The sequence below is a fragment of the Chrysochloris asiatica genome, unplaced genomic scaffold (genome assembly GCF_000296735.1).
Source record: "Chrysochloris asiatica unplaced genomic scaffold, ChrAsi1.0 scaffold00065, whole genome shotgun sequence".
NCBI classification, from domain to species: domain Eukaryota; kingdom Metazoa; phylum Chordata; class Mammalia; order Afrosoricida; family Chrysochloridae; genus Chrysochloris; species Chrysochloris asiatica.
In genome coordinates this window covers 1771535-1796312 of record NW_006408583.1, presented here as the reverse complement: position 1 = coordinate 1796312, position 24778 = coordinate 1771535, and the positions used below count along the sequence as shown (strand labels likewise).

The window sequence follows — 24778 nt, the reverse complement described above, 5'->3', positions numbered from 1 at the left end:
ACTGCTTTCCCTCCCCTTCTTTCAATCAATGAAAGGTACATACGTATTGTTCTGGTTGTATACTAGAGAGACACAGAATATGAAAATGTAAACATATTGTGGATATATATGTATTTTCTTATTCTTAAGCAACCCTTTGAGCCATAAATTTTAAGTTTCCACTACAATTTATTTTTGGCCCTCTTATAAAGTAAGGGAGGAATCTTGCAATGTCTACTTAGGAAACTGGAAGGTTAAGTTGTTAAAAACTTCGCTCAATTCAGATTAAGAATATAGATTGGACACTGATGCTGAATTGCTATACTCTTTAAATCATTTGCAAACCTGAGTGAGAAAGACTTTTCAATTAACAGGTGAGGGGAAAGTGTGATTTTTTCCTCAAATACACTAGCTTTCCAAACTTATTTTAGTAAGAAATTTTCCACTATCTGCTCAATTATTAAAGAGCTGTTGACATGCCAGCCAGTTGAAATACTAATAAAGCCTACAGGAGTGAGGCAAGAGGATGATAGTCCAACATCATAAAATTAGAGTATGAAATTTGTGTAGTAATAAGGAAGTCTAAAGATTTGATATCAATCATATGTTGGAAGAGAAGGAATCATCTTGTCACTCAGCTATATACTCTTGGACACATCCTTTCAGAATGGCTTTTACTCCACCCCCCACCCTCACCCCAAAAAAAGTCAACAGATACAAGCAAATCAGAAGAAAATGGATATATTATTTTATCAAATTTACCATTATATCTATTTTTTTTTTCTATTCTACAGACGTAGAATCCTCATAAAAGATCAGCAGGAAATCTTTCTCTTAGCCACAGTTGTAGATGCATTAGGAGACAAAACATGTATGTGAAGCAGACGGTTGATAAGGCTCATGATTTGTACTCATGTGCATACCAACCCAAACTTGAAGAAAACTGAAATTTCTGATGTTGAGAGGCATCCCTTGACAATCTGGCACTTGTGCAAGAAAAATGACTTTCACAGCAACACTGAATCTCATGGTTAACTGAGGTTGTGCCAGTGGGCACAGAACAAGTCATCTGCCGTCTACATGGTTTCTCTTTAGCTCCAATGAATGAAGTCAGCTCCCATTTGTGATAAACACTGAAGGTTACACATCAGATACATGGATGCATGCCAGCATCTGAGTTCCCAAACGTTACCACTAGCAGATGATGAAGTTATGTGTTACTGTCAACAATTAGGAATGGAGTAATATCTGAAAGGTCACTAATCCAAAGGTGTCAGGCAGTCAACTTTTTTATTTTTTGAGGGGAGGCACATTGTACACTTCAGTTAACTTTTTTAGCTTTGGGAATTCTTCCTTTAGACAACAATGCTTTCAACTGAAGCCCTGAGAGAACCTCTTTTAACTTAAAGGAGCAAGTTTTGTTTGTTAGACTGAGCAGCACAGAGCCCCCAAAATGTGTACAAAGACCTACTCGCCACACTGTTCTTTCCCTTCAACTTTGTTTATTGATGTACTGAACATGAAAAAGTACAAAGAATCCAAACACAAAAGAAAACATGTACAGCCTCTTAAATACTCAACAGAATATATTTTCTATTCCAACAGATGTGAATTAAGTCATACTGTACAACTTCAAATAAATACCAGCCTTACATTTTATTAAGTGCTCTGATAAACACTGTAAAGTGAAGCACAATTTGCATGCCCTCTCATCAATGCCTTGGTTTGCTACAGTATATAGGAAGAAGCATGTAGCTGCTGTTTTCCCTCCTGTGAGGGAAACCTTAGATTTTTTTTTTTTCCTTTTTTTTTTTTTTTAAACTATATACATGTATTTCATTTTTTAGTGTTTTTTTTTTCTTTTTCTTTTTTTTTTTTTTTTCTAAACGCAGGTAAACTCTGACAATCTAAATGCACCTAAGGATATGAGAAAGTGCTGAGCCAATTGATTTCTGAGCAGCATTGAGTGGGTCAGCATGAAAACTCGCTTATTCACTTTAGCACGCGCCTCACAGTATATGTACTGTACTATACTGAAAAATTTTATAACTACAATTTTAAATAATAAAAAATAAAACTCAAAGCAACCGCAAAGATAATGTACAACTATGTTATGCATAGCACATTGCCTGTTCTAAGGGGAAGCATGTGAGCATCTCAGTTTATACAAAAAGCAGGACGTTAACAATACAGTTCTCAGTGCATCCTGATGAAGGCTGCTGGGCCTTCAGCTTTTTTGAAAATTTATTATAAGCTAGATGCTAATCAGAAAATATTTTGTATTTTTTAAAATTTCTTTCATACATGGTAAAGAGACTTATTTTATTATTTCCCCAAATAGTGGTTTAAGCATCATACAAAGTTAAATTTCAGTAGCATACAGATATTTATGATTTTTGTATGAAAAATGTAAGGAAATTTGTTCAAAACCTATGGTTATACTCATTTTTTTTTTTTTTACCACAAACATATTTATAAACAAAAATGTAGCATCACCATAAACAGCTGAAGCTAGACTATCTACAGACAAAATTAGCAACAAATCTGATGCACTGTAAATTCAAGTCCTCAGGACAACAAAAGTGATTAAGTAAGATCTCAAGTAACAATGTTAATGCCATTTACAAAGGAAAAAACGGATACAAAAACATTCAAAACCTGAACATCACTTGGCATGTAAGGGAAAAAAATCAAATTAGCTGAAAGGTTCATAAACACAAGGTCTTATTTACATTACACAAAGCTCAGGTGTTAGCCTTGAACGTAACTTTCAAAATACCTTCAAATATATCCAACTCAGATCACGTTTTCCGATTTGCTGCAGTACAAATCAAGTGCAACATGTCTTTTTTTTTTTTTCCTTAAGACAAAACAATTCTTCAAACAATACTGCAAGTACATCACTAAACACCATGAGCTCTATCTGAAGGGATTTCTTTAGGAAGAACAGATTTTTCCCCCATCTCTTGGTAATTTAAATTTCTTGCTTGCTCTTATATATTCTTTTGTAAATTTTTTTTATTTGTTTCAAAATCACAAATCAATGTGAGCCACCTATCATATAATAACCAGGATGATCAGACGCTCCACTGGTGGTTACAAAAATGAAACCAGCAGTGTCTCTCCCATTGATTCGACTCCTTTCATACAAAGATCTCAAAAGTATTTTCTACATCAGAAATCTTTCTAAATTTCCCAACCGCTGCAAGTTTCCTGGTAAATTTTAAAAGCTCACTAGGTGTCATATGAAGAGATTTCTCAAAGTATTCAAGTCAAAATATTTGTTCCAGGACCAGTAAAAAGTTTCTCCAAATTTTCTTTTTTATAAAAATAGATGCTTTTTTTAAACCCACATCAAAGAGGCTCTTATCTCTTTGGCAAGGTACTGCTTTACGAAAAGTTCTCCAGTATTCTTACAATAAGCGTTTATAATGTAGCCCCCCCCTGCCCCAACCCAAATCATAATTATAAAATAAATACTGTTTTTAACTTTATAAATAAAAATGTAAACTTCAAAATATTTTTCTTAAACAGACACAACAGCAATGCTTTAAATGTAAACCAAACACAAGGCTAATCAGAAAAAGGAAGGAAAAAAAAGGGGGGAAAAATAAAAAGAACCAACTGAAGAATTACTACACAAAGCCTCAATATTTACTCACAGATTCAACAAGGCAGTTACGTTAATTTAAAAAAAAGAAGAAGAAAGCAAAGAAAGAAAGAAATGTCTTCCCTTAGCTGAAACACTTTAAAAGGTCCACCTTCTTCAAAGAAGGCAATAGAATGCAATGTGACAGGTAAAAACCCTGTACCTCTTGTCCATATTCAAACATAAAAGATATTTAAGAAGTTTTAATTCAAATACTAGCAATAAAAAATCTCACATATTTCTTAGGATGCTAAGTAGTCATTTTATCCCCATCTCAACACTGACTTACAAAGACATTTACTAATGTATAAAGTTTCTCTTAACTTGCCTTTGTTGTATAGTTTTCGGATAGAAATGAACTGAGGACAAGAGCTCATTAGGCTTTGTGCGTTTTGTTTGTCTTAAAGGAGACCTGCAGTACTCTGTCTCCCAGACGGTATCCATTGAGGCTAGCTATTGCCATGGCAGCCTCATCATAGTTGGTCATAGTCACAAATCCAAAACCTTTGCATTTATTGGTGTTAAAGTCACGGATGACCTTCACATTGGTGACAGCTCCAAAAGGCCCAAACATTTGCCACAGGATACTCTCATCTGCGTCAGGAGCCAGGTTGTATACAAAAATACACCACCCTGTTCCTGGGTGCCCAGGGATATTAATTCCAGCCAAACTGGTCATTCCATCAATGGTCATTGGCGAAAACCTACTAAACAAAAATAGGGAACAAACACACACACACAAATAAAAACAGAGGTTGGTTACAACAATGGACTTCCTTCTCTTCCCTCTTCCACCCCACAAGTTTCAACAATCCCCTTCCCCCAACAGATATCATACAATAGATGCTTAACCAAAATCTGTGTGTGGTTTTCAGGGACATGCTATACTACCAAAATAGTAATAAGATCTGGAATGTTCTGTACTGAATAATACTATCCATAATAGGAAAGAAAAATATTTAGAACTAGCTATGTAAATTAAGCAGATTGGGGGAAAGGGGGTGACCAAACACATACATACACATGCTACAACGTCGCAATGCAATATGAAACAAATAATGGGTTTTTTTAAAGACCAGGTGGCATCCAGTGGAATAAAAATGTTCCTTGAGTCAACTGTGCTTCAAAAAGAAGCTTTCAATAGGTTACACATGCAAAAGGAAAGCCAACACAAACTTATGATGGGTGTTACATATCACTCCCAAAATCAAAGGAACGAATCAATTGTGGGGAGGGATTATGAGTATCATGAACCTCTATCATTACCTCTTTACTCCATAAGCCATATTGAGCAGATTGTCCAACCTGCAAAACACACATTTAGCAAACTTCAGTTTTTAAGTTGTTCCCCTTTATGTTCAAGAAAGTTGGGCTCCTTACTGCCATCTTCCAAGGGGATGTCTCTTTGTACATTAAGTGTACGTGAAAGTCTGAAAACATACTGGGTCTTTTCCCATTCCTGAACGAATGGTACCCACTGCCATGGAATGGTAGTACTTATAAAGTATACGGTTTATCTCTACAAGGGTCAGTTTCCTATTCAAGGGAAACATTGGGGACACCCTAAAGAAACCATTCAAAGCACAAATGCAGATCCCTTCCCCTCACAGCTCTGGAAGAGTTAATATCTGGGTAAATTCTAAGTGTTTTATATGTATACGGATGTATTTTATATTACTGTTAATTTGCACAACTCTACTTGCTTCTGAAGACATTATAGCACAGAAAGATGTAGTGGATTCCCCAAGTTAACAATGGCTAAGAAACGGTGAGGCTGACATTCAAACTCTGCAGAATTCCATAAATTTCTCTTTAACCTCCCCAATTTAGAATCAAAGATGTGATCACAGGTAGAAGGAACCTTAGATGACTTCTCTCCTAAGCCTCCCATTTTTCAAATGTGCTCAAAGTCCAGAGAAGGAAGGAAAAAAGACACTGCTTACTGAGCAGCACAGCCGGGAGTTCAGACCCAAGACTCACGCTGCATAGAAAGTCCCATCTTGTCAAGAGTTAAGATGCCAGGTTGAGGACAAACAAGTCAACTTGAGCTTCTCCATAAATTCTCAAAATGGTTGGGGCAAGTAGGAACTCACCCTTTTCCTATTTACAAAATCATTTTATAGTATTTAATTCTTTTTGGTTTACAGAGTAAAAGAGACCATCCCAATGTCCCATATTTATTTACACAGTGCTAATGCACTCATTAAGGAGCTCTGGTAGCGTAGTGGTTACGAATCGGGCTGTGAACCTTAAGGTCAGCGGTTCAAAACTACCAGCCGCTCCGCAGGAGAAAGATGAGGCTTTCTACTCCCGTAAAGATTTACACCCTCGGAAACCCTGTACAGGGTTGCTATGGGTCAGAACCGACTCGAGGGCACTTAACAACAACAACAACAAAGCACTGATTACATTTATGTAGCAAAGATAAACATACTTAATACTGAGCCCAGAAACCTACCTCAACTGCCACTGTGCCCAACACACACACACTCCAAATAAGACCCCACAGCAGTAAGGCACAAGTCTGTCTTTATTTTGATGTTTGTGAAAGGTCCATTTGGCCCCAAAGTCTCAAAACCTCATTTCTTGACCTGTGACATCATCAGGCTACAGCACACAGGAACAACCAATGTCCTTTAGTTTTATAAAAGTCAAAAACACCCATGTTCTTTCAGAATTGGGGGGAAAAAAGTCTCTACACGTTCCTGCCCCAAGTCTCCATTGGTCATTTGTGACCCACAACAAAACACCAGAACTGAGCTGATGCATACAAACCAAAAGGATATGAACAAATCACAATGACAAAGGGCCCTCATCTGTCAATTCCTGACTGGGCTGACAACCCTTTTAAGAGCAAGGAGAGGACATGGTTCATTCCTCACTGTATCACCACCACACTTGGAGCACAAAACAGGATCACAGCACATACAGAATCTGTTAGCTGAATAATGGCAAATTATGTTACTTAAAGGGCAAATTATGGTCATCTTCTTGGTAGCACAGTGGTTACGAATTGGGCTGCGAACCGCCAGGTCAGCAGTTCGAAACTACCAGCTGTTCTGCGGGAGAAAGATGAGGCGTTCTGCTCCCATAAAGATTTACAGCCTTGGAAACCCTGTACAGGTTTGCTATGAGTTGGAACCGACTCCACAGCACACAGCCACCAGCAGGAGGAAGGCTTAGGTGAGCCTATGAGCACTTGCAGGAGAGAACATGTGTGTACAAAGAAAACATGTGGAAGGATTTTGATTTCTGCAGAAGCCAAAGATGTCATGTCTTTAATTTCAATCATAAAGACCACAAACAAAAAATGTGTGTGCATCTTTATTTCTGGCATCACCATCCAAAAAAATAAATAAATAAAATAATCTCACGTAGGAAAAACTCCTGAAGTTGCTGTAATGATCACTACAGAATGCTTGGAGTCTGTGCTACCTACAGAACAGAATGGCATTTTGAGGTCTTCTTCCATAGTATGAAGCCCTACATTAAAGAGGCATCTTATCACTTCACTCACAACGGAGCTGAGCCGTCTATACCAGGTCCAGGAAGGGCTGTCACACTTTGCCATCTTCATCGTAGGACAGCAGCCAGAAGTCAAGAGACAGAACCTCCTGAGAACAAGCTTTCAGTTTTTTCAAGGTAGGGTGGAAACAAAACATGTCCCCCTCCAAATGAATTACATGTTTTAAGGGAGAGACACCCCCACTCCCACACACCCCACCCCACCCCACTGCATATCCCAGGAACTCCTAGACAGCAGGCTTTGACTCGTCTACTAAGACCTCTAAGGACTCTCCTAACAGATCTCAGTAATACTTGCCTTACCTGTGAAGTCCTAAATGACATCATGATACTATTCAATGATACTTGCATTTTGGAGACCATTCAGACCTTTGGAAGGTAAGCCAAGCTATCTACTGTTGTCTTTCTCCACCATGCTCCATCAGCAAGGAGAACAGGGAGGAGTGTCCAATCTAGCAAACAGAACCTAATCAGCTTTATAGTTTTCCATAGTCTCAGGGCCATACACAGGCAGGTTTTCCACAGAAGCTGGGAGAATGTAGTGGTCACCATGTACCTGTAAGGCCAGTAGCAACTGAAAAAACTAAACTAAGCAATTATAAGAGAAAATCATGCAGATATTTTCTTCAGAATTATACATGTCTGCTGGGTTTGTCCATTCAGTCCATTCATCAAGGACAGCCAACTTTTACATACAGCCATATAAAAATGGAAGTCTACCTCAAAAAGGAGACCAAGATAAGCGGTTCCAGAGTGACCCAGAGTATGCCTGGTAATATGGTAGGGTGTAGAAAATAAATATGAAACCGACCACTAAAATATGTTTTGGTATTAAACAGAAGTCCTGTTGGTTCAGTGATTAAGTGCTTAGCTGTCAAATGAAAGTCTGACAGTTTGAACCCATTAGCATCTCCACGGAATAAAGACGTGGAAATCTGCATCCATAAAGATCATGAAACACTATGGGGGCATATCAGGTTAACATGAGTCCAAATCAAATCGATAGTAACAGCCTCTTTAAAAAAATCTCTACAACTATTATTTATTTCTAACAATATATGTACTGCGTACTGCCCCAAGTACCCTCACTTGAGCGAAGACTGAGAAAGAAGCCTTCTGAGGGAAGAAGGGAAGTGGCACTGTCATCTGCTCTTTAGCCTGGGCATGGCCATGGTCCAGTTTACAAATCACAAGTCAGGGCAAGTATATATCAAAGGTTCCCGTCAGTAAGGGAAGCCCAAGTTTACAAAAAAAATAAAAGGGAAGGGAGAGTTGGTTATTTTTCCTATAAGGATAGACATAAGATAATTTGACATGTCTCAAAGACATGTTAATGCATTTTATGCATTTGAGTTATGGTGTTAGAGGAGAATGCTGAAAGTGCCTTGGACTGCCAAAAGAACCAACAGATCCGTATTGGAAGAATTGCAGCCAGAGTGCTCCTTGGAAGCCAGGATGTCAAACTTCTCTCATACTTTGGACATATTGTCAGGAGGGAGCAGCCACTGGAGAAGGACATCATGTTTGGTAAGGTTGTTGTTGTTGATAAGTGCCTTGAGTTGATTCTGACCCACAGCGACCCTGTACAGCGTTTCCAAGGAACAGCTGATGAGTTCGAACCACTGACGTTGCAGTTCAAACAACTTTGCAGTCTGATACATTAGCCCATGGCTCAGAATAAAACAGGAAGACACCCCAGTGAGATGGACTGGCAAAGTGGAAGCATCAATGAGCTCAAGTGTGGCAACAACTGTAAGGTTGGCCCAGGATCAGGCAGTGTTTCATTCTCTCGTGTATAGGGTAGCTATGAGTCGGTACCAACTCAATGGCACCTAACAACAGCAATGACAAAAACTCAAAATTATCACTAAGTTTGCTTTGAACGCCTATTATGTATTAAGAAAGTACATAAATTAAATATAAAATCAGCCAGCATGAAAATTATAGACAGCTGGAATACTGTTTGCTTTAGTTTTATCCTATATTTTCTATGTTTCATTATGTTTTATGAATTAATATGCAATTACATATATTATATTTGTTAGTTGTTATTGAGTCCATTCAAACACCTAACAACAGCATATACCCTAATAACAACACAGTAACCTCATAACCAGCAGGACAAAATTCTGCCCAGTACTGCTCTATGCTCACCATTGTTTCAGTGTGGCAATCCACTACTGAAATCAATGAGTCAATCTATCTCACTGAGGGTCCCCCCTTCCCTTATCCTTTTCTCTAGGAGCTCTGGTAGTGCAGTGGTTATGAGTCAGGCTACTAACCTCAAGGTCAGCAGTTCAAAACTACCAGCTGTTCCACAGGGGAAAAATTAGGGGTTTTGCTCCCATGAAGATTTACAGCCTCGGAAACCCTATACAGGGTCACCATGAGTCAGAACCGACTCCACAGCACGACACCACCACCACCATCCTTTTCTTTAACCCTCTACTTTACCAAGCATGATGTCCATCTTCAGGGATTGGTCCATCTTGATAGCATGTCCAGAGTCCATAATATGCAGACTCACCCTCATTCATTCTAACGGGCATTCTGACTATACTTCTTCAGAGACAGATTTGTGTATTTGTCTAGCAGTCATGGTATGGTCAACATTCATCACCAACATCATAATACAAAGGCGTCAATTCTGTTTTCATGTTCCTTCTTCATGGACCAGTTTTTGCATGTATATGAGGTGAATAAAAACACCATGGTTTGGGTCAGGCCCACCTGAGTGCTGTAAGGAATATATTCACTTTTTAACAGTTTAAAGAATTCTTTCATGGCAGATTTGCCCAATGCAATATGTCATTTAAAATTTGTACTGCTCCTTCCATAGGCATTGATTTGGATTTAAGGGTAATGAAACCCTTGAAAACTTCAGTTTTGTCTCTGTTTATCATGATTTTGGCTTATTGGTCCAATTGTGATGATTTATGCTGAGATACAATCCATACTGATACAGTCTTTGATCTTCATTAGAGCAAGTGTGTCAAGTCCTCTTCACTTTCAGCAAGCAAGGCTGTATATCATCTGCATATCGTAGGTTGTTTTATGAGTCTTTCTCCAATCCAACCCTGCTGTCTCGGTGCCTCTTCACATAGTCCAGCTGCTCATACTACTTGCTCAGTACACAGATTCAGTCCGTATGGTGAAAGGATACAAGTCTGATGATACACCTTTCTGGGTTTAAACTACTCAGCACCTCCTATTCGGTTCAAAATACTGTCACCATTGGTCTACAGGTTCTAGAGTTCTCATCCTTTGCAATGTTATCCATAATGTGTATGCTGTGATAAATACATTCAAACACCCTTGCACAGTTAATAAAACACATGCAAACATCTTTCTGGTATTCTCTATTTTTAGCCATCTGACATATGCACTGATATACCTCCGTACACATTCTCTTCTAAATTGAGTTACAATTTCTAGCAGCTCCCTGCCGATGTATTGCTGCAACATTTTTAAAAATTATCTTCGCCAAAACTTTACCTGTGTATGGTATTAAGGACGCTGTTTGACAATTTATGCATTCTGTTGGATCACTTTTCTTTGGAAGGGGCACAAATTAGGATCTCTTTTTGTGATTGGCCAGGTAGCTGTTTTCCAAATTTCTTGGCATAGAAGAGTTAGCACTTCAAGTGTTGCATCCATTTGTTGGAACATCTCAATTAGTAGTCAGTCAATTCCTGAAGTCATGTTTTCTGCTAATGCCAATGTTGTTGTTTTTACTGTTAGGTGCCATCGAGTTGGTTCAGATTTATAGTGACCCTATGAACAAAAGAATGAAACACTGCCCAGTCCTGCACCATTCTCACAATCACTGTTACCACTGCTGATGCCAACTGTGCCAATCCATCTTGTTGAGGGTCTTCCTCTTTTTTGCCGATCCTCCACTTCAACAAGCATAATGTCCTTCTCCAGGGACTGGACCCTCCTGATAATATGTCCGAAGTATAAGAGATGAAGTCTCACCATTCAGGCTTCTAAGAAGTACTCAGGCTACACATCTTCCAAGACAGATTTGTTTGTTCTTCAGGCAGTCTGTGGTACTTTCAATAATTCTCTCCTGTGCCATAACTCAAATGTATCATTTCTTCTAAGGTCTTCCTTATTCACTGTCCAACTTAGACAGGCAATGCCCATAGAATCCCTCAATACTGAACTCTAGACTCAACTATTTTATTCAGTTTGAACTTTCAGCTTGAGAAATGCTCAGAATAGCCTTCCCTTTTGGTTTTCTAACTCCAGGTCATTGTGTATTTCATTATAATACTTCTTGAGTCATCTTTTAAAACCTTCTGTTCAGTTCTTTCAGTTATCGCTTCTTCCAGTTGCTTTAGCTTCTCTACTTTTCAAAATCAAGTTTCAGAGTCTTTTCTGATATCCTAAAAATTTGGTCTTTTCTTTCTTTCCTGGATTTTTAATCCCTTTTAGCTTTCTTCATATATGATGTCGAGGATGTCATCGGACAACCTGTGCATCAAATCTATTCTTGAGATGAATATACACCAATTTGTAGTTTGGCCCTTGTAGACAATTTTAATTAATTGTCTTAAGCGTCAACTTGAACTTGCATATGAACAACTGATGGCATGTTCCTCAATCATCCCCTGCCCTTGTTCTGACCGATGATACTGAGCTTCTCCATCATCTTTTTATCCCAGATGTAGTCAATTTGATTCCTGTGTCTCCATCTGGCAAGGTCCATGTGTACAGACCCCATATAATGGTGGTTAAAAAGCTACATTTCTAATGAACAGGTCATTGGTCTTGCGAAATTACAATTCTAAATTTTGCCACATCCAGCAGAATTCTAATACCAAGGCCGTATTTCTCATCTCTTGTTGTTAAGTGCTGGGTTGATCCCAACTCATAGTGACCCTTGTATAGGGTTTCCAAGGAGCACCTGGTGGGTTCAAACCACTAACCTTGTGATTAGCTGTCCAGTGCTTATCCTACAGTGCCAAAGTACTAATCATTTGTTCCTGGCTTTCACAGTCTAGCATCAGTAGTTATCAATGTATCTTCATTGCATGTCTGATCGATTTCAGATTGCAGAAGCTGACAAAAACTTTCAATGTCCTCATCTTTGGCAATAGTGGTGGGTGCCTAGATTTTCTCAGGTTGAGTCACACCACATCAACAAATGGAGGCCCTGAAAGCTTTCCCCTTATCCACGTCATTGAGGTCAACACTCCGGAGGTAGTTGTTCCCAGTTCTATTTGGATGCCTCCTAGCCTGAGGAGCTCTACTTTTGGCACTGTATTTCAGGCAACATTCCACTGCTACTCATATGGCTTTCACTGTCTAAAGGTTTTTAGAAGCAGGTCACCAGGCCTTTCTTCCTAACTTGTCTTAATCTGGAAATTCCACTGGTGATCCTACTGTATTTGAAATGTTATTGTTATTGTTTTTAATGCTGTTGAGTCAGTTCTGACTCACAGAGACTCTAAATAGGATTTCTGAGGAGTGGCTGAACCACCAACCTTGCGGTCGGTCACCCTACAGCACCACACCAGGACTCCGATATTTACAATACAGGTGGTGTTACAGCTTCCTGCATCACAGCAGTATGCAAACCACCACAGTATGACAAACTGACAGAGGAATGGTAATACACATACACACACACACACACACACACACACACACACGCTCACGCGTGCGCGCAGGGGCTTCAAAAAGTTTGTGGAAAAAAATCCCATTATCTTTTAATTCCACTTTCTATGAACTTTTAAAATTCCTCTTGTGCATATGTATGTGAGTGCTTCAAAAAGTTCATGGAAAAATGTCATCTTTTAATTCAATTTTTGCACAAACATGTTAAAGGTCCCTCACCGTAGGATAAACACGAGAATGCGAACATGCTAACAACAAGGCTGGAAGCTGCACCTATAACAAGGTTGCTGTGAGTCGAAACTGACTTCACTCCATCTTGACAACAATATATATAAAACAAACATGTGAATACAAGGGTGTGTGTGCATTCTGCCATCACTGGAAACATTATACCTAAGGAATATTCAGGAAAGGCGTGTGTATTAGGTAATATGGTCCCATTTCAAAGTGTTTATAAGTAGAGAATAAAAAGAAGGAAAAGATGCCTAGTTTTCAAGACGTTTACCTGACAGACTAGGGGAGGCCTCATATGCAAGCGAACGGGGAAGTGTAAATATTAATTAAAGTCAGATATAAAAATATAAAGATATGCTACCAAAGGAAAAGCAAATAAAATCCTGACTTCTACAAACAATAGTTCTCAACACCTCTCCAGAGAAGAGACTAAGACCTTCTTTGAAATTAATCATAACAAGATCATCAACTAATCCAATTAGAAGGTATCATCTGTCCTCTAAAACAAAGAAAAATTATTCAGGAAGATTGATACCATTGTTCCTTCAACAGGAAATTTTGATAATGCCATGTGAGTCAGCACATGTCTTAAATGCAACTCAAATGATTTAAAAGGCATCTTTAAAAATGTATAAAGGCTCCAAGAAGCAGGCACATGGGCCATTAGACTAGGTTACATTCAATAAAATTAAAGCTGCTCACAAAAATTGAACATAAATACATTTGGCTGGAAAGTTTAATTCAGATACCACAGCTCAAGAATATACTTACAGAGCTTGACTTATACTGTTCATACAAATAAAATATATAAAGCATGTTTTATTTGTTGTCAATTAAAAAAACATAGAAATCAGCAGGACTCATGTCAAAACAATTTTTTCTAATTAGTCACATGGGTTAAACTTCACAAGCGTACTTTTAAACTTATTACATGGGTCTTCTTTTTACCTTAAAAAGATTATGATAACTCTCATGAGAATTAAAATATCCTTGCCTATGATTATAATATCAATAACATGTATTATCTACTCTCTTTCAATTCCCAAGGTACTAACAATATCCAAATACAGTGAAGATCTACTGGAAAACGGCAAATTCAAAGTTAACATTAAGACACAAACAACTAGGGACAAAATTTTATGCAAGGATCTAGACCTGAACTAGAGAAACTAAACAAAATAAGTCCCTAAGTGCTGTCGGTTAATGTGCTGGACTGTAAAGTCGGTTTGAACTGCAAGGCCAATGATTCAAACTCACCAATCACTCTTTGGAAACCCTGTACAGGGCGGCTCTGGGTTGGAACTGACTCATTGGCACTTAACAACAATTCACAATGGTGTGGGCACTGTGGGTTAATGCACCACACTGCAAAGTCATTTACACTGCAAGGTCAGCAGTTCAAGCTCACCAGCTGCTCCTTGGAAACCCTACACAGGGTCGCTATGGGTCGGAATCGACTCGACGGCACTTAACAACAACAATGGGTGAAAGGAGGAGGGAGGCTCAACCTCATTTAATAGACTGAGAAAGAAAAAAAAAAAAAAATAGGACACTGACAGTCAAGTGAAAGATATTAAAGAAAAACAACAAAACAGACAGAAGTTAAACATCTTCACTAATCACACTACCTAGCTAGTTCATATTGTATTAGTCTAAGACTGAGGAAGTGATGGGAAGTGGGATGGTGCACATGTCACTAGGATGCTAAAGGGAAAGTGCAAATTAAGATCTGTTATCTGAAAGCAGGTGGCCCTGCAGCTTGTGGTTGTTGTTAAGTGCGGTCAAGTCTATTCTGACTCAAAGCAACCCTGTATACGGTTTCCAAGTAGCAGCTGATGTGGTTTGAACTGCTGATCTTGTGGTCCGCAGTCCAGTGCTCATTCTACAGTGCTACAACCAGGAGTCCTTCCTAGTAATAAGATGATTCTTATTCTCCTGTTTTTCAAAATTTCTTTATACAAGAGTCAAGGAAAGGAAGAATTTCTAAGTTAATGGTTAACATATGGTACCACAAGACAAAAGCACAGAATGGATACAAGGTATTAAAACAGATATTAAATCTGGCCATCCTAACATCCTGTAAACTTTACCCAACCAAAAATAAAAGTACAGAGGATGTGGGAGGGAGGGAAGACAGGTTGCTGAGAGAGTGGACACAGGAGACCTCAAGAATTAACACTTGACCATTTCAATAATCAGGTATTCTTCTGAAGGTCTAGCCATGTCAGAATTCAATCTTGTTTCTAAGAACACTGCCTTAATAATACCACGAGATAAAAACAAAGCTTAAATCAGAAAACACCAAAAATAACCAATTTAATCTAATCTAACTATTGAGGAGTGCTGGTGGTAGCATGGTTAAGTGCTCAACAACTGACCGAAAGTTTAGCGGTTCGAATCCACCAGCCAATCTAAGGGAGAAAAGCCCTGGCTAATTGCTCCTGTAAAGATTGTTGCTGTTGTTGTTAAGTGCCACTGAGTTAGTTCCGTCTCACAGTGACCCTTTACAGGCTTTACGAGGTGGATTTAAACTACTGACCCTGCGGTTCCAACCAACCTTGAGATCTAGTGCTTATTCTACAGTGCTACACCAAGACTTCTGTAAAGATTGTTGTTGTTGTTGTGATGTGCCGTGGAGTAGGTTACGATTCATAGCGACCCTGTACAGGGTTTCCGAGGCTGTAAATCTTTACAGGAGCAGAAAGCCTCATCTTTCTCCCATGGAACAGCTGGTAGTTTCGAACTGCTGACTCTGAGGTTAGCAGCCCGATTCGTAACCACTACGCTAGCAGAGCTAGGAAACCTAAAGGGGCAGCTCTACTCAGCCCTGTAGGGGAAAGACTCCACAGCACACTGAGAGCAGCAATAGTATTAGACATTATTGTATCTTTTGTTTTAACATGGACATATAGGCTTTGAAGACTGTCCCTTTAAATGCAATATTCTTTTTTAAGACCCCCAAAGAGCTCTGAAATTAACTAGGTAGGCTACAGGGGAAGCACTTGTAGAATTTTTCCAAGATTATCTAGGCTAAACTTGCAAAAAAACATTATTTACTTGGGGGAAAAAAAAACTGCCACAGAGGAAACTGACAGGGAAAGCTAAAACCTCTGCTTTATGGCTGTTCCACAAAATATCAGCTGCTCCAACTAGATCTCCACTAGCAACCCATGGCTTGTACCAATGATTTCTTCTTACCAAGTGAAAGCAGCCAATCAAACGAACACAACTGTCAATCAAGCTGGCACACCCAGGTGTCCAGTTAGAAATGTAGCCCTTTGACACGATCATTTCCTCTGCCAGGGCAGACACCAACTCCAATAGGAAATGTACGTGACAAATCTTTTCTCATACTCAAGTGACATAATTGAGTATATTTTAAAGGGAGACATTTGACTGATTATATCTCCCCTCAGTGGGGAGTGGGGAGAAATATGTGATTTAAGCGATAAAGCATTTAACTTCTCCATTATATTAGGATAAGTTTGTGTTTAATTTTTTTATAAGTATTCTGCACTAGAATTAAATAAAATTGATACACATTTACAATAATCATCTTTACAAAATATCCAGAGGGTTAGATAGCATTATAGCTGCATAATACCATATGGTTAGAGGGATAGTTTAATGTCCTGGAAAACAAAAACAGAGGAAATGAGTTATGAAACCCAAAGCTCTGTACTCTGTTCTTGTCTTCAAAATCACTGTTCTTTTCATGTACTGATTAAATTTTCCCCCAAATGACTCTTAGCCTTAGTAATGACCCCCAGATTAGATTATAGTTTAAAGAGCTAGAAAATGTGTACCTGTCACTGAGCTAGAACCTGGTCTTTGAATTAAAGCGGCACTGCACCACTCTATGGACTAAACAAGGCAACCCAGAACTGCCACCTCCTTCAAGTGTGGACCAGAAGCTACGAACGGTTTTTAAATTTTTAAAGAATTGTTTAATTTTTCAAAAATGGCAAATATGTAGCAGAGACTATAGACCACATAATCGAACATATTTAGCTTGCTGGACTACAACAAATAAAGATTTTTTCAAAAGTGGAGAGGGGCCCATTTGTAGAAACATAATACATTCACAAAGAAGCATGGTGGCTGTATACAATAAGCATTGGACTGTAAACCAAAAGGTCAGCGGTCGAAACCTAGCATCCGCATCACAGGAAGACTCTGTACTCCTACAAAGATGCACAGCCTCAGAAACCCTAGATGGGGTCTCTGCGAGTTAGAGTCAATTGGGCAACAGTTAACACCACCACCAACAACAACTTTACGGAGATTGTACATGGGGCTTCAAAATGGGCATAGAAAAAAACTGAGTTACAAGATAATGGAATTTTTTCCACACACTCTATGAAGCCCCTATAATGTCTTCAATGGTTCATGTATTATAAAACAGAGTAAAAAACATTTGCCCTAAAAATCAAAACACAAAAATAAAATTCTATCCAAAAAATCATAGTAACAACAAGAAAAACTTGGAGGCACCACCGACAGTTCAGATCTGTTGTTGCTGTTCAATGCTTTTAAGATAGTTCCGACTCCTAATAACCCTGTATAGGGTTTCTGGGGCTTTTTTTAAAAAAAAGTATTTGCAGGAGTAGAGAGAGACCTATTCTGTAACTCAGGGCTTTTCAACCTTAGCACTATGCATGTGTTTAGAGTACAGAAATGTTGCTGGGGGCATCACCCCTGGCTTCTCCCCATTTTATGCCCATAGCACCCTCCACCAAGTCATGCCAGCATCAATGACTCCAGGCCTTGTCAATAGTCTCCCCTCATCCCCAACAGAATCACCTCCAGCTGTGAACCACGGCTGTAGATTACTGTACCTTTATCCTCAAAATCAGCCAAAAAAATGGTTTTTCTGGGCCCGTATTAAAAACAAAAGAAAAACACAAATAATAATCTTTAACAGGAAAGCAGAAAGCCTAGGAGACTCAGCCAATCAAAGTACTGGGCGGTGAACTGCTGAGAGCTCTGTGAGTTTACTAGCTGGACACAAGAATGTGAGCAGACTTACCTAAAACGCTGTGCCTGCTGAGCGAGTGGTCCTGGATACCTTCTGTTTGGAGACTGGTACAGCTGGGAAAGGATGGCCTGATTGGTTTTTTGGCTTGGATTATTAGCAAACTTTACAGTGATTGGTTCTGTGGCGCCAGGAGGTTTCTGGCCATTTAAGCCTTTGATAGCTTCTTCTGCCTCAATCCGCTTGTCAAATCGAATAAACCCTACGCCCCTTGATATGCCTATGGTAGATTTGGGTAAGGATTTGAGAAAGAGGGAAGGAGGAGTGGGGGAAACAGAAAGAGTAAATTAATTTTCCTTCCCAAGAACATGCTTTCACCCACATGTAACATTTGCCAAAAAATTGCAACAGGAGGAAAGTTTACCTTCATTTATTAGCAAATGTCTACAATCAGGTTTATTTTTTAATGCATGAAGTCATTTAATCTGAGTACTCTTTATCATAAGCCTCCCATACTGGATGAGAAGAGAAAGCACATAGGTACGTCCCTGCTCTTGTTCACGTTTCAATGTTCTCTCTCTTGTTCTCTCATACATTCTAAGCAGTGTCAGCAGCGTGCCCAAGTTCCAGCTTCCAAAATGTTCTACTGGACAAGCAGCTCAGAAACGAGGGGCACAACAGGGCCAGGCATCTGCTGAAAGTCTGTGCTGAAAAATGTATACGTTGTGGTAGGAAGTCATTCTTCAGCTAAAATGTTTAATAATAAATTCAGCTAAATATCATAGTAGAGAATACAAGCCTTTAAAAAAAAAAATCTAGTCTTTTCCAGTTCCCAAAATCTCTTCTAACTCCTTCTAGCTGGTTATAATCTAGAATCCTGGTGTAGCTGGACTGGTAACTACAGGTCGGTGGTTCAAACCCACCAGTTGCTTCTAGGAAACAGGATCATTTTATAAAGTCAGAGAGGATTCCACAGCACTTACAACAACACAGTCTAGTAGAATAAATAGTATTGTACTTCCTCTTACTTATCCACTATCTCATTATCTGACATTTCACATTTACAACAATAGTAAGAAAATCTGCTATCTCTTTTGCACATTAACAACGTGTATCTGGCAGTAATGAACACCAATGTGTGAGACGGGTGTGAGACAGAAGGAACACTGGCAGTGATGGTTTCGGTTTGGTAGTTATGAAAGGACACGATTTGGCAGTCAAATCACAATGGAGTCACCCTCCATTTCTCACAACAACTGGGGGTCTGTGAAACCTAACCAGGCAATAAGTGAGGTGGGACAATATACGGAAAAAAACAGCTAAAAAGGATCAACAAGTCTTTTTAAAAAAGCATCAAAGACTCCTGACCTCAGCAACATTATTCCTGACTATGGCATGCCAATCTTGAACTCACAAAGGTCAGGCAAGGAGGGGTGGGCAACAGTCTTTTCAGCTTAGGAGACATTTTAGCAATAGTCTCAGACATTTAAGTGGGTTGAACAAACTAGTTGGGGAGTCCAGTTACAAGGAGACATTTTCTTGGCAAGAAAATTGGTACTAGTAGTGGCCGTTTGGGATTAGCAACTAGGGAGGGATAGAGATTCAGGTATGTCAATGAAGAAGCAAACCAGGGATTACTGAAAAGGAGATATGTGTACAAAAAACACACAAGCAACCTGATTACAAGAATTAAAAATACACACAGAGTGGATGGAGAAGGGCAGCTTGGACACTGGATACTCAAATGGGGGGTGGGGTGGGGGGGAGAGACTACAAAGGCAAGAAGTGACTGGCTTACAAGCTTTCAAGAGGGAACCTGCTGAGTGCTATGGAGCATGGCGCAAGGTAGAATCTCCAGTAGGTACTATTCAATCTGTCTGGGCGGAGCTGATGAAAGGAGATACAGATGGGTAACTTGTGATACTGTAGTGAATAATGCTTATCAGGACGGACTATGAGGGTTGGAAATGCAAAGGTAGAAGTTTTGTAACAAGGAAGGGAGTGATTAATTCTCCAAGATAGGAGCGGAGGCCTCTGGGACCATCAATGGAGAAGAGCCAAGAGCGGGACCCTACCCAGAGAAACAGAGATGCCTGAGATAGAGACAGAGATGATGACGTGGAGCGATGAAGCGACTGGGGACTTTGGACCCAGAGAGGGAAAGGGACTGTGGGCTGAAAATTGGGGGGAGGAGGGGGAAGTGTAGGGGGCGGGTTTTTCTGGGATATACCCTTTGGGTTGTTGATCATACATGGAGGGGATTAGAACTATGGCAATGAGATGATATACGATGGAATGAATGTAAAACTAAAGTTCTCCCATGTAAACTATCATATAATTCACAATGTAAAACATTATAAATAAATAAATGAGGGTCTATTTACTTTACAATAAACTATACATAAATCTAATGGCTTAGAATTTACATCTAAGGTAGGTAAGCAATTTCTTTCATATATGCTTATTTCGGACATCCCTGAAGACTTAACTATCCCTATATCCACTGTATATTATCACGGGACAGCTGAGTAACACAACTGCAGTGTTTGTTTTTGTTTTCATTTCAGGTTGTTGTTGTTGTTGTTGTTGTTGTTGTTGTTGTTGTTAAGCGCAAGTGAGTCAGTTCCGACACATAGCGACCCTGTATAGGGTTTCCGAGGAACGGTTGGTGAGCTGGAACCAAGAACCTTGCAGTTCAAACTGACTTTGCAGTTCAGTGCATTAACCCACAGCGCCACACCAGGACTCCTTATTTCAGGTACAGAATACATTTTGTTTCAAAAGCCATGCGCATACAGATGAGACAGTGGAATGGTAGAAGAGTATCCTTTGAGTTATGAACTCATTCCTACTGAAAGTAACCCTGGGACTTAGCTGTTCCATTAGGAAAACATTAGGAATAGCCTCTACTCAGGCTGTCATCTAAACCAGTGGTCCTCAAACTTGAGAATGCATCAGGAAAACCTGAAGGGCTAGGTAAAGCACTCCAGGCCCCGAATTCTATTCAGTAGGTGTAGGATGGGGCCTTTAGCAAGGTTCCAGGAGGAAGCTGATGCTGCCGGTACAGAACCACAAGTGAGGACCACTGACTAACCCAGGAGGTCACGTGTCAAGTCCACTGAGATCTTAATGCACTAGGGGTGGGCTTTCAGTTAAACACTGGGCTTTCTGTATCTCAGGTGAAATATTCTCTCACTTCACCAAATTCTCATGAAACAAGAACAGCTAAAAAGTAGGAAGGTACAGACAAAAATCAAACGGCAGTGCTATTGCTTTAAGAGACGGTATTAGATTGCTAGGCCTGGATTTGCTATTTAACCCCATGAGCCATCTGCTCCGAAACCCTGTGACAACTTGTTCAAGGAGGATTAGGATATAAGTAATGCTAAGAAGAAAAACCTTACTTTATAAACTCTCACTTGCCTCTTAAGTTTTCTCTCCAGCAAAGCCTACAGACCATTCTCTCAAGCATATTTATGGCGGTAGGTGTCTCTCTATCCAGAACTCCTGAGAGGCCAATTAACAGAACAGAATTCTGGGCTACTTCTGATCACATTTAAATCAACTAAACTAATTTTCCCTATAAGACTCAGAAACCTGGCCTGACTCTTTTATTTTGTGGTTACCCACTGCTTTCAGGTGAGAGAAAGAGTGGACAGAGAGAAAAAGGAGAAAGAAAGAAACACGAAAAAAAGAGAAAGAACACCTACTTTTTAGAAATCCCACAAACTCTTAATGCGACTTCTCAAATGTCTGACTATACAGGTGAGTTTTTCCTATGTCTCCTCAATGCTTTAAAATGAGCTTGTGTTGTTTTTACAATAAAAAACTTATATACCCGTACTTCATTTTTAGAATCCATATTCAAATCTATATTGCTAGCTTTCCTTAACTTTAGCCGAAGGCATCCTGTATATGCACAATTTTAATAAACATTATTAGTCTTATTTCAATTTTGTTAAGTTACATTAGATATGAAATAAACTTTTAACATTCCACATTTCATATTCTTACACACGTCTAGACAGCACAGCACCCATCTGGGAAACAGCCTCAGTGAGATTACCAGTTTGGATCTAGTGTGACCCGCCCTGGGAGAACCAGGTGCCTATTGCAGCATTAAACTCTGTTTTACAAAAGAAAGAATGTTTCTTGGTACTTTATAAGGAAGATGGGGGCTATTTTCCCGCAGCAGCTTGGCAATGAAGATCACAGCATCTATAAATTTATTACAAGCCATGAAACAGGCTTCAAACCTGCACCTTCAGGGTGGAAATGACTCAAGCTTGCTCACTACACTCCACAATCTATTTTTGTCCATGCATATTTATGAACAATTCCAGCAGAAAATTGCATTTTCTGGCCCACGTATACCTTTGATGTGTTCGAAAGGCAAGACTGTCACATCGTAAGGCAGAATAGCTCACAAGCTGCCAGCTGGTGAGAGGGAAGGCCCACCCCAAGAGGCTGCCTACTTACCAGTGACCTGGTCCACAAGAATGCGGGAAGTAATAATGCGTCCATATTGCGAAAACAGCTGCTCCAGCTCCTTCTGGGTCATTGTCTTCGGAAGTCCACTGACATATAAATTTGCATCTCTGATAGAAGCTGAACTGGGGCGAGCATAGGAAACCTGGGAAAGGGAAATAAAATGTGTGAGATGAGATGAATAGGCACTCGGTTACCTCCATTCACAAACTCCAGGGCTGCCTGAGATGAATAGGCACTCGGTTACCTCCATTCACAAACTCCAGGGCTGCCTAAGTTAGGAGCCTCCTTTCCATAATATGCAGTCACTGAAGTTAAAATCTAAAGCAAGCCTGGCTCCAAGTTCTTTACTCAATTGTGGGTGAAAGTCAAGGCAGATGGGAAGTGGTATTTTCCTGGGTATAGAGAAGAGAGAATTTGCCCTTCAAAGTTTGTAAGTTCTCTGAACAGGCCAATAGTGCATATGAGACCAGGCTATCTCCAATGGTTCCAACCTCAAATTACAAATTCTGACCCAATCATTCTAAGCTTAGTTTTTGTTGTTAGCTGCCATGGAGGCAGTCCCCAACTCATGGTGACCCTATGGACAGCCGGATCAGACTGCTGTGATGCACAGGGCTCTCACTGATTGATTTCCAGTAGATTGCCAACTGAGTTGTTCTTCTTTGTAAGCTTCTTGTTGTTGCTGTTAACCATTTATAGGGTTTCCAAGGAGTGGTTGGTGGGTTTGAACTGGTGACCTTGTGGTCCAGTGCTTGTCTTACAGCACTATACCAGGACTCCAACTGCAAGCTTAATGAGTGTAAATTCATCAGCCTCATTTTTCTATGACTTGTTTTCCATCTTCTCTCATCTCTTGAGGGTGCTGACACTACATCTCTTAAGAACTTTTGCTCTTAACTCCTTTAAATTTATCCCAAATAACTTTCTAGCTTCCATCAATTTCCAGAAACCTAAATATGCAATTGAGTTCTAGCTCCACTACTGTCTCTTACTTTGTCTACAAGTCTTTTTATCCTTGAATTTAGAAGGTCTTAAGTCCTTTTACTGTCTTTACCTGTCATTTTATGTGTTCTTAACAAGCTTCCTATCTTAATTCTGCAAGGCTGGAAGTCAAAACAAGTCGGTGTGTATTTATTTATGAACATTCTTCATGTAGTAAACTCAATGACAAAAGGACTCTCATTCATCACCGTATCTTCAGTGTGTACTCAACACATGCCATGTCAGAGATGCTATAACACTTGCTGAGTCAAGTCTATAGAATGGGTTTATTGGAACAAGCATTTAAATGGATCAAGTCATCTAGACATCTTGCCCTAATTGTAATCAATGGCTCTTTGATCTCTCTCTATCTCTCTGCCAAGTTTTAATTAACTCCAAACCTCATAAGCTCTTCATGATCACATTCCCTTCAACTATGAACTCTTCTGGACTAGCCAGCTACAAGGACAAAAATTCCATTACAGATGTATGTTATGGCCAAGGACTCTATTCAGGAGGTGATTTCTGTGGTGTTGTGAAATGATTACTTCTACCTGTTCATTTTACCCAGTTTGTGCCCAACTTTAATCCAGTTCAGTGTTTATTATAAAAGAAACATTCTAATTTACACTAGTTTTAAATTGCTTTTGGTGGTTGCTATTAAGTGGGGTCCTATATAAGATTTCTGAGGCTTCTGAATCTTTTCGGAAGCAGAAAACAGCTGGTGGGCTCAAACCACTGACCTAGTGGTTCGAAGTCTAGGACTTACCTATGGAGCCACCTTGTTTTGGTATGTGACAAAAATTATTTTTTCCACAGTTTAAATCACACCCCAAGCAGTCTACATGAACTTTTTCCTTCTTCAAAAAAAAAAAGGCAATCTAGGTCTTATACTACCTTATACATCTCTTGCTATCTTTTTCCAGTACTCTGACAACATTAACATTATTCTCACCCTTTAGTTAACCCACTTGCTCATTAAAACAAAGGAAAATACAACTATTGCTTCTAAGTTTATATTTGGAAATTACATCAGCACTGTCCCGTCCCTACAGAAACAAGGAATATGAAATAGTGTTGGAGAGAGCTATTCACAAATGACTTTTCTTTCTTTATGCTTAGCACTTAAGGGCAATGAAGATTAGAGAATTAAAATGTAAATGAGAAATAAGAAATGAAAGAAAATTTGATCACCATAATCATTTAAATGGAACCTAGTCTTGGGACTATTATGAACTGATGTAACATAAAGCCACTGAATTATATATACATTCAGCGATGTGAATAAATGAAGAGCTATTTTCTTTCTAAGAGCATAA

General features: G+C 39.3%; 1 protein-coding gene across 5 annotated transcripts in view; it reads right to left on the bottom strand.

The window, feature by feature from the left end:
* Nucleotides 1-1464: 1464 nt before the first annotated feature.
* ELAVL2 (ELAV like neuron-specific RNA binding protein 2) overlaps nucleotides 1465-24778 on the bottom strand; it is a 217351-nt gene continuing 194037 nt past the window's right edge. For 2 of the 5 annotated variants that reach the window (XM_006864455.1, XM_006864454.1), the window contains exons 4-6: nucleotides 22467-22620; nucleotides 18042-18267; nucleotides 1465-4332 (exon numbers count right to left, since the gene is read on the bottom strand). In XM_006864455.1, coding sequence (XP_006864517.1) covers nucleotides 4005-4332; nucleotides 18042-18267; nucleotides 22467-22620 — 708 coding nt within the window. In that variant the 3' untranslated portion in view covers nucleotides 1465-4004. Of the gene's footprint in view, nucleotides 4355-4894; nucleotides 4934-18041; nucleotides 18268-22466; nucleotides 22621-24778 lie in introns of all 5 variants that reach the window. The other 3 variants (XM_006864453.1, XM_006864452.1, XM_006864456.1) reach the window with 3 other exon arrangements.